At 33.9% G+C, this 15344-nt stretch overlaps 1 protein-coding gene and 1 long non-coding RNA gene across 11 annotated transcripts; both read right to left on the reverse strand.

The window, feature by feature from the left end:
- Positions 1-1535: 1535 nt before the first annotated feature.
- LOC144575326 (uncharacterized) lies at positions 1536-5303 on the reverse strand. Of its 10 annotated transcripts, none has more exons than XR_013518394.1 (4): positions 5067-5303; positions 4305-4556; positions 2933-3529; positions 1536-2402 (listed from the first exon to the last, which is right to left on the reverse strand). It is a non-coding gene; the product is annotated as an uncharacterized LOC144575326 (long non-coding RNA). The 10 variants fall into 10 exon arrangements; XR_013518396.1 differs by having other exon boundaries at positions 1536-2397; positions 2933-3011; positions 3394-3529; positions 4305-5303; XR_013518397.1 differs by having other exon boundaries at positions 1536-2117; positions 2283-2333; positions 4305-5303.
- Positions 5304-8434: 3131 nt separating this feature from the next.
- Positions 8435-9982, reverse strand: LOC144575786 (protein RER1A-like). The gene is made up of 3 exons (XM_078326033.1): positions 9455-9982; positions 8943-9123; positions 8435-8696 (listed from the first exon to the last, which is right to left on the reverse strand). The coding sequence occupies exons 1-3, from the start codon at positions 9853-9855 to the stop codon at positions 8640-8642; spliced, it is 639 nt and encodes a 212-aa protein (XP_078182159.1). The 5' UTR covers positions 9856-9982; the 3' UTR covers positions 8435-8639.
- Positions 9983-15344: the final 5362 nt, after the last annotated feature.

The raw sequence follows: 15344 nt of genomic DNA on the forward strand, positions 1-15344 counted from the left end.
TTCACGAGAAAAAGAGGAAGCAAAAACAAATTCTAAATTGAAGTCGAGATTCTTACACTCTATAGTAGCGGATTGGCTCGACGGAAGGAGAAGGGGATCTCGCTGTCGATGGAGAGGAGCGGTTCTCGCTGGAGAAGTGGGCGTCGAGAGCTATTCAGTTCAATTGGAGAAGTGGGCAATCCGCGGAACTGTTTAGCAAAGAAGAAGAAGAGAGGCTCGCTAGAGAAGCGAAGAAGTGGGGAATCTGTTTAGCAAAGAAGAAGAGAGGCGAAGAGTTTTGGAGAAGGGATCTGTTTCAATTGTCGAAGAAGAAGAGAGGCGAAGAAGGGATCTGATCTGTTTAGCTTCCGATCTAAATTAGATCTGTTCAATTGAAATTGAAGGGTAATATTGAAAATACTAAAATACGGTTTTTTATATGCTAATTTTCAGAATTATTTGAATCAAAAATCTGAATTTAGTGTATATTTGTGACAAATAGCTTAATTTAATAATTCTGGGGTGGCAAATAACTAATTTCAAGTTTTAGGGTGATAAATAACTAATTTTCAAATTTTGGAGTTTCAAATAAAATTTTTTCCCTAAAATGAATCGTCATCACGCTTCACTTCACTCATTAATTGTTATTTTCCCTGCAAAAACTGAAGCTGGTTGGGTAATAAACCTTTCTAGGGAATTAAAATGAGAAATAAAACCATGCTACCCAACCAATGCTTCACGTCATTAATTGTTATTTTTCCTATTTAAACCCATGGGAATTCAAGCTACCGATTGATTTTTCTTAGGGGTCAAGGATTGAGATTTGAGACAGTAAACTAGTAACCTTGTTGCGGCTCCGCCGCAACTGTCATTTTTGTTGTTGGTTTTTGTAGGTGACCTTTTTGGTTTCCTATATTATTTTCAGCAATTGCATTAATCAAGTAAACATAATAGTGACCTTTATATATGGAAATAAATCTTGCTGTGTATTCTTTTTTGCTTGTACGTTGGTATACATAGGGTTATTCTTGTCCCATACTGCAATGACTTGATTATTTTCTGTTAGCTTCACTTCTTTCAATTTGGGAATTTAATCATTCATTAAGTTTAATTATTTTCTAATAGATATAATACATACCAGAACACTATGTCAACTGATTCAACATCCATTTTCTAATCGTCACCCCAAAAAAAAAATAGTACTGATCCAAAATCCATAATATAACCATCATCTCAAAAGTAAAATAAAATAAAATGAAAGATAAACTTTCCAGTGGTATGCTCCAAGAGCCCGTCTACATCATGGCTGAGAGTCAAGTAAGGATTTAGATTAGTGTTATGGACTTCCATTTTGACATCCTAGATGAAGCATCTCACCATCTACTAAACATTTGCCATTTGCCGGCTTCATCCAAACTTCTTTCCCATTTGAGTTCGAGAACTTCAAATCTGATGATGATAAGCCTTCCCATGAAGAATTAATCACCGGCCTCATCAGACCAAACAGTGCCTTATTCCACATGAAACTATTCTGCCTTCTGTCATCTGCATCATAATTTACAATACAGAATTGATTTTGTTTTCTTAACAAAAACAAAAAAGAAAGAATAGTCAATTTTTAATGCCAAGACTATAGGTGAAACTCAAATTTGAATGGTAAAAGAAGCATACTGTATGGGTGCTAACTCGCTTGTTATGAGAAGCATTGTTAATCCCAAGGGTTCTGTCTTGGTCACTCAAGTAAAGAAGTTTCTATCCTAGAACTAAACGTTTGAATGGTATCAAACCATAAAATTTCGTACCAGAAATCAGATCATGCATACCTAATCAGAAAAATGAAAGCATGCAGTCCCTTATGACATTCACAGATTTTTCTATTTAGATTGTGATTCAATTTGCAATATTGACAATGTGTCTATTGTATTTCCATGGACATCATCTCCTTCTAGCGATCCTTTGTGTCATACCAGAAATCAGATCATGCATACCTGATATGACAATTGGAAGCATGCACAGTGGAAATTTGAATCATTCTTTGTGGATTAGCCGAACAAAAAGAAGTTTACCTGAGAAGTAGCATTCCTTTGATCCACACCTGCGTAAGAAAAAACCTATCGATCTTCTAAGCAACTACTGTCCTGGAAAAAATAATTTGTGTTGCATAAGCTTAATACCAAAAACTATTTTTGGATAAATCGAGAAGTTACACGACCTGCAGTGTCCAGAAAGTTTGTGTGTCTAATAGTAGCCTTCATAGAATTTATTAAGGTTCCGTATGTGGCAGCTCAACCCTCTATAATTACCTGGGTAAAGGCAAATGTCACGGCATCCGTTCAGGTGACCTTTGACAGATCCTGACAAGGTAGCAAATGCTTTTAAGAACATTTTTGCTAGTAGTGACCTACAACACTCTTATAGCTGGGCTGTGCAAGAAAGATGAAATTAGGAAAGCATTGTATTTTGTACATGTCATGAGTGACATGAGCCTAATGTAGTAACCTACAATACTCTTAGCTGTGCTGTGCAAGAAAGGTGAAATTGAGAAATTGGATTTTCTTGATGACATGATTTCCAAAGGGTATGAGCCTAATGCACATACTGATCTAACATGAGGAAAACAGAAAACAATATAAGCTTCGGAAGTAGTTGCCTGCTACGTCAAAATTGTGTATTCTTCTTTTGCTCACACGTACTCTCTTTGATTTTTTTTCCCTTTTTGCAATACGAAAGATTATAACGGATAGTTGTTAATTATTTTTTACTATTATTTGATGTTGAAGTCTATGATATCTTTGTAACTGTTGAGAAGTTGGTAACATTATTTATGTGGTCTAGATGCTGCAATGGATATAAAAAAAATATAATTCTTAATTAAGAAAGAAAATTAATGAATTCATATGAATTATATATAGAAATGCTATATTAAATAATAAAAATAATAACAATATTAAACCTGTTGAGATAATATCTAGAGCTGAAGCATTGCTTTGTTCAAGCTCAGTGGCAACTGGATTCATCTCTCGACCAAAACCCTTCATTGTAGGAAGATAAGAAGACAAATGTTAGGCTTGTGTAGTATAAAGAACAACAAATATCCAACCTCCCACTACACCAAATCCATCTCCATCAGTGGCGGAAAATGTCTTACCATAAATTTTAGTGAACTGTACATATAGAGCTTTTTAGTTTGTTCCTTCTATATCTCAACAGTAGGCCTAGTTCCAACTCCATATAGTTAGCAAGTGACTTTAGATTGGGCACAATATTACAGAAACAATTACATTTGAGAGCAGTTGAGTTGAAATATTACAAATTAGTTGAGCAACAACTATGCTAGTTTTTCAACATTCGGGCATTAATAATTCAGGATTTTGGTGCTTCTTTCAAAATAATAATTATCTAAGAAAAAAATACTAATAAATCGCCTGTGGTAGCCGGTTGAGGCTCTGGTTCTGATTCAGGGGGCTCAACTTCTAATCTGGTTCTTAAGGCAACTCTTCTTTCTCTTCCTGCACAGGTTCCTTGCCTTATTGAGGGGCATCTTCTCCCTCTTGATTGCATGACAACACACAAAACAGTTAAATTATCAAAATTTACAAAATTTAGGAAAGATTTACAGTTTGATCAGATATGAATTTAAGGGAAAGGACAATTAGAGTTACAGGAAGTTTTGAGCAAACTTTTCTTTGGAGAGCTATTTTCAGCACTTCAAATTTATATGCAGAAGCTCATAATCAAGTTTTTATTACTATAAACCTTGCCTGAGCTGATATGCAAGTATGATTGGTACTGTCAGATACTGGTAGTAGCTCGGATACAGACTTGTTATGCTTCCTACAAATGCTGATCAAAAATCCGTTTGAAATTTTAATCATTCATTTATATTATTCACTGTATCCAGAATTTGGGGTTTCAATGGAAACCTCTGAAATTCAAACCCAATAACATTATCAACTTCTCATAATCTCTCAAAATCCAAACCAAGTATTGGGAAGCAAATGCATAGCGGGTTGACTTAAGGGTATCAGTTTACATGTATGGAATAAGGAACTTCATTATTGTCCATGCATATTTGAAATTCATTTTTCTTAAAAATCCAAACTGTTGGCGAAGCCATACTTTTTAGAAAATGTTCAAGGCAATCAACAAAACTAATGGGAAAAAAATGTAAAAAAATAAAATAATAAGAAGGAAAATAAGGAAAGAAGGATTAGAAAATTAAAACCAACTCTCTCTCACCTATGCATAATGATTATAATTCAAGTATTAATTTTACCATAAATGTGAGAAAGATACAAAGAGAAAATAGAAGTTTATCTATTTACCATGTCATCAATTAGCATATCCTTGTCCTCTCTGCTGAGATCTTTAGGCTCGTTGAATTCCAAAAAGTGCTACTCGACAAAAAAAATGAAATAATGACCATTATCTTAGTAAAAATGGTTTGGCAATTTATTATATACAAAATGAGAAAAAGATCAGTAGTTTTTTTTATCTACTGTAAGTCTGATGTGCTAGTATTGAAGGGAACTTCAATTAATCTGAGTCGGATGCGCTGTCGGAACTATTTCTGCCACCTGTCATTATAATTTACACACACAGTCATGCACCAACTGATACTGGTATGGTCACAATAGGGCATATCTGATAATTCCTGCACTTTGCAGGTTACTGCATGATTTTCCTGTTTTGCACGGATATATGTAAATTCTGGAAATTTTTACAAATGAAATTGTATTGGGTCAAATTGACTTACTATGAGGTGACATAACTTGCTAGTTTAGCGAACAACTATGCGGGACAAATATGTAGATGGATAGTAATCCATGAAGAACCTCTCGATAGTGTTAATGACAGAACCACCACTACGTACTGGTACTGGTATACCACGTACTAGTATCGTAAAATGGTGGGGCATGGAGCTGAAATTTGTGAGACAAATTTGGTAGGACTATACAAGGAAACATTGTTTAAATTTGTGAAGCATGGAGCTGGAAGGGGGGCGAAAATTGAAATCATTACCAAGAATGTCTCCAATTACCGAAACCATTGTGGCCTATGCAACGGTATAGTGGAGAAGAACTTACTGATCGACGGAGAGGAAGACCGATGAGGCAGAGAGAACGACGGCGGGCAGAGTTGTCAGGTACGAGATTGCCGACAGAGAAGGAAGGTGGGAGAAAAAACGAATAGAGAAACGGGGACCAGCTGGAGGTGGGTGGAAGAAGGGAGTCCGATGTGTTGGATGGCGCAAATGAAAGAGGTGGACATGGCGGTGACGGAGGGAGGTAGTACTCAAATGGAAGGGGCAGGTGGCGTGAACTGAGAGCCACGCGGCGAAAAAATTTGAAAGAGAGCGAAGGTAGTAAATCGAAGGCGGGATGGAACTTGAGATACGAGCAGATTGGGAAATTTTTGCTGGTGGCGTAAGATGACATCACAGGAATCAATCTAGACCGTAGGATAAGAATCAAAGGGCAGAGAATGGGGGTGTCACTGTTCCTTGCTACAGTAACACCCCATTCTCCTTTTATGATTTATAATTACAACGGCCATTATTTGATCGAATCAATATCCTCAAAGATGTACAAATATATCCCATCGGTATAGTTTCATTGACGAGTTAGTGTGATTTTTTTTTTTAGAAATTAACCATAAATAAAGTAAAAGGAATTTATCAAATTCATAAACACTGATTGATTTTTTTTTTACAAAATTCATAAATAAAGTAAAAGAAATTGATTGATTTTTTTTTTTTTTATAAAATTCATAAACACTGAGATGCCATCCTTTCTTTTTTTTTCTTATGCCAAGATGTCTATTTGGCCCGAGACGTTTTAACAATTTTTTTTGTTCTGTGTCAAGAACTGAGATTTCAGACTAATAAATTACGAGAAATTTGATAGAATACCCTACTTTCAAAAATCATCAAACAAAATACCCCTCCTCAAAAATTATTGACAAAATACCATTGTGAGTCCTACTTTTTGGCTAGGTATATCGACACCACACATATTTATATTAACACAATATCTTTACAAAAAATTAATGTGTGGACAATTTTAACCTTCATTAAATGTCTTCCTAACTACCATATTTTTTTTCATAATGTAATTAATATAATGATTATTAAATTATTTGGTTTCCATAATTGCTAGATATTTTTTTTCTGTTTTTATATTTTGCATTATGTTAAATCAAAAGCTACAGAATTTCGTTGATCTTACATTTTTTACATTTTGCATTATGTTAAATCGATATATACAATGTTGATAGATTGTGATAATATAATAAAATCAATTCACTTTTTTAATTCCGATAAAGATTTGATTAAAATAAACAATGAATACTTATTATGCGATAACATAAAGTTCATAAACATATTTTATAGTAACTTTTAAGGAACAAATTTTTAAATAATATATGACAGAAAAATATATTTAAACAAAATAACATACTTTATAAAACATAACTTTTAAGGAAAAACAATTATGTATTAATATATGAGAGAGAATCAGTTTTTAAAGGAAACACTTAATGAAGGATAAAATTGTCTATAGAGTAAAATATTTTGATGATGTTGTGTTAATATAAAATTGAGTTGTTTTAATATCATCACCCCAAGATTGGGGGACCACTACCAAGATTGGGGACCATTAATTATTAAGTATTCATATCTAATTAATAAAGTATTCATATAATCTTTATTACTTATAACATATGTTGAGAACATGAAGCATTCATATTTAACTAATGAAATATTCATATGTATGAAATAATTTATACAATTCAAAATCAGACACCTCTTATGGGACACATATTCCAAGACACATTTTCAATTCACTTAAAAAGTCTTTTTTTTATGGTAAGCATATTGTGTTCATATCTAACTAATGAACTGTTCATATTTAACTATAGAAGTATTTATAACTAATTAATGTAAATATGAATTATTCATATCTAATAACATGAAGTATGTATATCTAACTAATGAAGTATTCATTTCTAACTAATGAATTATTTATATCTAACTAATAAAGTATTCATATGTTGCACTCTGACAACTTTTGCCGGGTTAGCATGGATCCCCCCTCCAACAGTGCACCACGCTCTTCTGTGGTCGGCGATGAAGGAACTTTGGGATCGAAGAGGAGAGCGGTGAGGCATCGACTGTCAAAAGTGATGGGGTGGGAGAGACGTGTCCTTATTTTTTTGGATATGGATAAGGTTTGTTAGATAACTGAATTGGAGGCCGAGAGACCATCCGAGAACTAGAAGTAGGGAATAATATCTTTACTCTTTTTTTTTTTCTTTTTTTTTTATTTGTCCAGGTAGAGCAAGTAGAATTGTCGACAGTCAATTCACAAATTTGTTCGACACTTTCTTTTTTATGCAGCAACTTTGTCTTTTGCATTAATTCCGTTTAGTAATACAATAATATATTATGAATCGTTTCTTGATCAATTTCATTCATGACTCCTAGCTAAACTGTTTTCATAACCAATTCTTACCAATTGAAGGGCCCCTATTGAATTCATTTAATAAGACGATACATTACTACATACCGTTCTCAATAATAATTAAGTTTGATATTGAAAGGAATAATTTTAATAATTCGATTTGATGATTTGTGTTAAGGAGTGATATCAGAATTTCGAATCCACACCTCCGCTAGTCCTCTACCTGAATTCAAATCTGTTGTTATCGAAATGGAATAACAGGAACAGGAACTTGTTTGTTGTTCCAAATGAATCTAACCATTGATCTTCATTGAGATTCCCACATGAATAAATCCAACGGTTGAATTTGAAATAACAGGGTCCGGTTATTCCATTTGAACTAACTGTGTATCACATTCACAGTATGTATCTGTTTAGTTTAGGACAAAATCAGGACCATTATCTATATATTTCTTATACACAAATCCACTAAGCAGCTTCAGAGAGCTGAGGCTAGCACAACTGTAAATCTAACACGAATATTATTATTGATACATCTTATCCCTCTACGAAGAGATATATATATTTACAAGTTAAAACAGATAGAGCCCAAGTCAAGTCATCAAACTAGAAACAAATCTCTCTTTCTAATAAAAAGGAAAAATATAGGAAGAAAGGATGTTCCATTGTTATTATCTTTAGAAAAATCACCATAACTATAATTAGCTCGCTATACTTGACTAGTATGTTCTAACACTTGAGGCATACACATGCTTAAGCAAACAAGGTTCAAGTAAAAATTCTAATTCAATGGAAACATTGGTCCTATAGCATCAAGTAACTCAGTATCTAGATCTGTCCAGGACCACTTGGGCTGATACTGGTACAAACAAACTGGCTAGTAGTATAGCAGTGACCAGGCAGCACTTATTGCTGCAAACTGTACCAAAAAAAATACCCAATAATATATATCCAGTGTACACTAATCAACTATAAGCACTTCCCATAGATTACTATTACCTATAAAATAATAGAGCCACACTTAAAAAGAGAAGCAATAAACAAACACATTATTGCGCTACAGGGCTTATCTGACCTAATACTGATAATGTAAAAGATATTCCATAAAACCTCTAAAATTATTGAAAAAAAAAAGATTAACCAATTAATCAAAAATGCTACATCCTTTTCCAATAGACACCACCACTTGCATCTTTTATTTTATTCTTTCATAAGACTTGCATCCTCTGTTGCACTTGCTTTCTTTCGACCATATCGCTTTGGAGAGAGAGGAGGGAAAGAGAGTTTAGTATACACAACAATAATATATATTAAGATTTTGCAATGGAGATGTGTTTTTTTATTTCCATGATTTTCTTCAACTAAAAATTTGAAGCCATGACCAGTTATGATAACAAGATTATGCTCCTACATATGATGTTTGCTGTGCACCAATAGGAAATAGTGTGTAAAGAAAAAGTATAGGGAGTATTGATTTTTGTGGCAATAAGAAATGATACTTGCCTGTTTTCCAAAGGAGAATGGTACATATTTGTACTTGATCATATGCTGAATCTGACGCTTCATTGTGACAAAAGTTAGCGTGCAAAAGTAAAAGAGTAGAATTGGCCAGAACACTGGTACGTCGAAAATACTGAAAAATGTCATCAGAAATGCTATGCAAAAAGCCCTCGTCACAGCATACCTGCACAGGAGACAAAAATAAATACATAAGACATTACTACGTCCAGTCTTCAGTCTTCAGTCTTAGATTTGGATCAATTTATGTTATGTTCCAGGGAATTTGGTCATATATATTGAACTAAACCAGCAAAGACGAACAGGAACAGGAACAGGAAACCTATTAATAAATTCAACTAATCAAGGAACCGCACAAGATCTTGAACAATATGACAACTGAAAGAAAAAGAGTAAGATTTGAATATAAGCACCTCAAGTTCACACCAAGTACCAGTGTTCTGGCGATTTACCAGCGTGAGAAGTACTTACTTGCATGAAAGGAAAACATAACATACCAAAATTTGAACTCAGGCAATCTCCTGACGAAGGGGCGATACTCGTCAGTCGATCGCGTGGGCAACGATGGAGTGGAACCATCGACAAATTCCTGGATCTCGGGGTCAACCATGGGGGAGAGAAACGCGACCAGCTGACCCAGCGAATAGATGCCCAATGCATAGGTGACGATATAAAACCCCTCAACGAGCCACACGCGCAAGAGATAGAGCAACGCCAGGCAGCCAAGGCCGAGCCAGCGCTCGCGCACGAACGGAGTGGCGCGGTCGAGGAGGTGCTGGTATCGCCGCGAGAAGGAGACAACTAACTCCCGCGCCTGGGAAGCCGGATCAGTGTCGTCAGCGACGGGAGCGGTGGCGACGGCGGGGGCGGTGGCAGAGGGAGGGGGAGGGTTTTCCATTGAACGGTGATGTGATTTTTTGAGAGGAGATAGAATAGACGCTCGTCAGATGGTCAAGATTTTTTTTTTTTTTTTTTTTGTTGCAGACTTGCAGCAACTAAAGCAAAGCACTGTGTGTCTGTGTCTGTGTCTGTGTCTGTGTCGAGTCCGCATCACCCCAGGTAGTGCAAGTGGTGAATCTTGATCATTCATTTCACTTGGCGCGAATCTCAAAGGAAGCCCCATAGCTTCAACAACTACCGGATTGAGTTTAGCCTGGATGAAATTAATCTGGACCGTCCATTTTTATTAATTGCACCTCAGGTACCTGGGGGAATTCGGACTCGTCTGTGTCTGTGTCTGTGTCTGTGTCTGTGTCTGTCTGTCCTACACTTCTTATTAACAAAAGAGTCGCTTTTCCTTCGAACGAACTGCTTTCTCAATTCTTAATATATAAAATTATTTTCACTTATTAGCTTTCACTTTTATTTTCCCAATTTATCCTAATTAATTTCTTTTTATAATAGGTCGCTATTTTTACTATATTTTTTTAAATTAATAAGAAGTGTCAAAATACAAAATTAAAAGAGACTATAGAATAATTAATAGTAATTAGAATAAGGAAGCTGATAATTGTACCCCAAACAAAGTATCCGTCCGCGTCCCCCAACCTTCTAGAATGTCAGCGATAAAAAGATCAGGTTTTACTTCATATAGCACAATAACAGTACCAATCTTTCTTTATTGTATAAAATTTCGTTGTATGAAGAGAAAAACGCTCTGTTAAAAAAGTTTAACAAAAGCACAGCCAAATGCAGCAAAACAATCGTATAATTTAAACATATAAAGGAAAGTGTTTAATCAACTGCATTCAAGTGTTTAACTTTCGTTGTAAATGAGTTAAATTTTCATTTAAAAAAAACGAATCCCCAAATTCGTCCTTGAGCAAAAATTTACAGCTCTAAATTTGAACCAATCCCCAAGCGCATCCCCGAGGACGAAATTTACAACTCTAAATTTGTACTAATCCCCGAGGGCGTCCCCCAGCTCATTTTTGTTTTCATTTGTACATAATGTGCCAGGAACAGTACATGTGAACAAGTAAAGCATGTAAACCAATATGCACTGGCAAGCAAACAACATAAACAAAGCATTGAAAATTCTCTGATTAATATCAATACCTGTGAATTGTTTCAGTTTCTAAGACATGCCTAACACCAAGACCAATACTTGTGAACAAGTATCAATAAGAAGTCTGCAATTTTGTATAGAAGTTTGCATCAAGAAGAATGTTATCGGGTTTTGACAATTCCATGTCCTATATATATATATATATATATATATATAGAGTTAGGCTGGGGTGCTATGGATAGCATAGTGGCCTCTATGCTACGGCTCAATATTCGAGTTTTCAAAATCCAAACGGTCGATCCGAACTGTTCATCTTATTCTCCATATTAATATCTGCTTGGAGACCAAATTTTACATTTTTCTGAATTTTTTTACTATTTATTAAGTATTTTACAAAATTGTTGATCCAACGGTGGCTGCACAAAACAGTAAAACCGTTGGATTAGCGATTTTCAAAGTGGCTTAATAAATAGTAAAAAAATTCAGAAAATTATAAAATTTGGTCTCCAAGCAGATATTAATATGGAGAATAAGATGAACGGTTCGGATCGACCGTTTGGATTTTGAAAACTCGAATATTGAGCCGTAGCATAGAGGCCACTATGCTATCCATAGCACCCCAGCCTAACTCTATATATATATTTCTGAAAATATGAATAAAAAAGAAAGAAAATTGGAATAGAAAGGAAAAAGAAAATAATGTACCTCTAAATAATGGATTCAATATAAGAAATGTCAAAGGCACGAAGAGGATGGAGTCAGTTCTATAAGCCAAAAAGAAATGCAGACTTGTATATTCCTGTGCGCTTCCTACAATTTAATTGAACAAGACATCAGGCTCCTGTAGCTTCATCATCATAAGTTATTATCGATCAACAAATATATTTCTGATTTTAAGAGTGCATTAAAATTTTAAGAATTATATTAAGCAAAGAGGATATAAGTCGAACAAACACATGAAATTTGAATCTGGACACTGCAAAAGAACATAAATAGAGTTTAAATATGTACCAGCTTTATACATTCATGAAGCTATTGGAAAGAACGGACTTGATGACAAGCTTTCATGTGCCCTTCAAACAACAGCTTTATAAATCCATTTGAAAGATAAAATTGCGTAAAAGACGTTCACGATTTTAGATTTGCAAAATTCCTTGTAGATCGTGAGAAATGTAGACGAAATTGAACAAATAAAATTAGAGAATAATGGAAGGATGAGAGTGGGGAGGACAATTATCAGGGCCTTTTTTAAAATGAGATGAAAGTTCAAGTCTTCAACTCATTATCAATGTAAATATTAATTAAATTGAATTCTTCAACTTTTATTAATTCATTTACCATCTAAACTTAGTATTTTAGTTTGGATACAAATATTAACATAACTATCTTAATTTTACGCAATGTATTAATTATATACTTTTTTCCATTCTATATATGTGCCACGTGTCAAGATAGTTCATTCAATATCTTTCTCTCTCCGTTGGGTTAAACAAATATTTTTGTTTGGATCACAGCCGTTTGATTGGAATCCGAACTAACTCAGTTCGAAATAGAATGTACTGAGTAGCTTTAATAATCGTGTGAATTATTATTGAACAGTGCAGGTTCAAACAGAAATATTCTGCTATCTTAGGTGATACGAATTCGAGTTAAACGACTGCTCCCCATTTTTTTTTTAAAGAGATAAGTGAAATCTAATTCACCGATTTCTTATGAGTAAGAAATTTCTTTTAACGAACATACACCTAAACACCGATTTTTTTTAAAATACCCAAATATTAAATAAAATTATTAAAAATGACCACATTATCCCTAAAATTTTAAAAATACCCCCCCCCGCGGATATTATCCGCGCCCCGTAATTTTAATTCCCCCTCGCGGATAATATCCGCGCCCCATAATTTTAATTCCCCCCGCGGATAATATCCGCGCCCCGACCCAATTAATACCCCCCCCCCTCCGCGACAGACCCAATTAATGTGATTCTGAGATACTTTCCTGCTTGGAGCATACGGGCCAGTATTTCTAATTTCCATTGATTCCTATTGTAGCCGCTCGCTTCATAAATAAGCGAATGCAACTCCTCGAATGAGAAATTTTCTTCAACCCAATACGTATTTATTTGAGGTTTGGAGTAACGTACACCATACTGATCATTTATGAACTTCCCTCCAAAATGTACTGAAATTCCAATAGACATGGCCAATGAACTACATTCATAAATGTCAAATATTTGGTTATTTTACTGATTTCAATTGTCAACAGTTGAGAATAGTACTTGAACAGTATATATGAACAGTATTCCTACAGTTAATGAACAGTTTTTAAACAGTATATATAAACAGTATTTGAACATTATTTATGAACAGTATTTGAACAGTATATATGAACAGTACGTGAACAGTGAACAAACAGTCGGTGAATAATCTGTGAACAGTACGTGAACAGTCAATACGTATACGTACATGTATATGAATAGTGCATGAAAAGAAAATACATAAAAACATAAATAGTAAATACGTATATGTATATGAACAGTGCATACCTGATTTACCAGCTGAACACATCTCCTTCTTTTCCTTCTCTTCCTCTCTCTTCTTCTCCTTTCTCTCTTCTTCTCCTTCTCTTTCTCTTTCTCCTTCTCTATCTGACTTCTGATCTGAATATTTATAACAAAAAATTGTGCCAAAAAAAAAATAATAAAAGGGTCGGGGCGCGGATAAAATCTGCGGGGGGGATTTTTTAATCCGGGGCGCGGATATTATCCGCGGGGGGGAATTAATATTATGGAGCGCAGATAATATCTGCGGGGGGGGGGGGGGGGGGGGTATTTTTAAAATTTTAGGGATAACGTGGTTATTTTTAATAATTTTATTTAATATTGGGGTATTTTTAAAAAAATCGGACCTAAACATGTCTAAATTCATCACATATATATATATATAGGAATATGCTAGCATGCTATGCATAGCATAGAGACCCTCCATGCAACGGCTCAGATTTTGAGTTTTCAAAATCCTAACGGTCGATCCGAACCGTTCATCTTGTTCTCCATATTAATATGCGTTTGGAGACCAAATTTCTCACTGGTGCCGACTGACTAGCGTAGCTAAGTGATGACTGACCGATCGAGTCCAGTGGGAGACAACATGTCGTGATACCTTTTCTTGTTTTCTAAATTTTACTTTTGAAAGTCGCCCACAAGTTTTCCAAAATTATCAAAGGTACAAAATAAATTATCAAAAAGTTATTAAAAATTTGGGATGTTACTATAGATGTTACAGTTGGAAGAAAAGAATTTAAGAGTAAACATATAAAGCCCCGACATTTTTAGTTTTACCCCATTAAAAATTACTTTAATAATAATAATCAAATTTTAGTAATAATTTTAAAAATATCCCACCCGTGAAATTTTAATTCCAATTTTTTTTTTTTTATAAAACAGAAATTTGTTTTTATTTTTATTTTTTTGTATTGAAATATTAGAAATGTTGGATATATTTCTTTGAAAATAGATGAAATACAATATAATTTGATTTATTAGAAAGACTATAACAAATAACCCGGATCAATATTTTTCAGGCCGGATTTTTCGCGGCTGTAAGAAAAATTAATATATTTCTTTATTTGTTATTGGAAAAAAATAAAAATACTTAGATTATGAGTTATTGATCCCGGTTCAAAAGTTACTTCTATGTAATCTAGAAAATATTGTGATCCTTCTAGGACATTTAATTTATAAAAAGTTGTATCTATTTTGAGAATTCTTTTTGAATAATAATTATTAAATAACTTAAAGTTTTTGTTTTTTTTCAAAAATAGATACAACTTTTCATAAATTAAATATCCTAAAAGGATCACAATATTTTCTAGATTACATAGAAGTGACTTTTGAACCGGGATCAATAACTCAGAATCTAAGCATTTTTATTTTTTTCCAATAACACATAAAGAAATATATTATTTTTTCTTACAACCGCAAAAAATCCAGCCTGAAAAATATTGATCCGGATTATTTGTTGCAGTCTTTCTAATAAATCAAATTATATTGTATTCCATCTATTTTCAAAGAAATATATCCAACATTTCTAATATTTCAATACAAAAAAAAATAAAAACAAATTTCTGTTTTATAAAAAAAAAAATTGGAATTAAAATTCCAACCCGTGGAAAAATTCCACGGGTGGGATATTTTTAAAATTATTACTAAACTTTGGTTATTATTATTAAAATAATTTTTTAATGGGGTAAAAATAAAAATGTCGGTATAAAGCCAGCTCTAAGCACAGTGTGAGTGTGAGTGTGAGTGTGAGTGTGACCCATCAAATGATCAAGTACCTCCAACCTTACTTACACCATGTTAAGAGAAAAAAAGATAG

Source organism: Carex rostrata, chromosome 24, assembly GCF_964058835.1.
Source record: "Carex rostrata chromosome 24, lpCarRost1.2, whole genome shotgun sequence".
NCBI classification, from domain to species: Eukaryota; Viridiplantae; Streptophyta; class Magnoliopsida; order Poales; family Cyperaceae; genus Carex; species Carex rostrata.

What these genes read in the sequence shown, in the direction of transcription:
- LOC144575786 (XM_078326033.1), bottom strand. Translation starts at nt 9,855, where the DNA reads ATGGAAAACCCTCCCCCTCCCTCTGCCACCGCCCCCGCCGTCGCCACC. An exon ending in TTGCCTGAGTTCAAATTTTG is followed by an intron (nt 9,124 to 9,454) that starts GTATGTTATGTT and finishes TCTCCTGTGCAG; the next exon opens with GTATGCTGTGACGAGGGCTT. An exon ending in CATTCTCCTTTGGAAAACAG is followed by an intron (nt 8,697 to 8,942) that starts GCAAGTATCATT and finishes CTCTCTCCAAAG; the next exon opens with CGATATGGTCGAAAGAAAGC.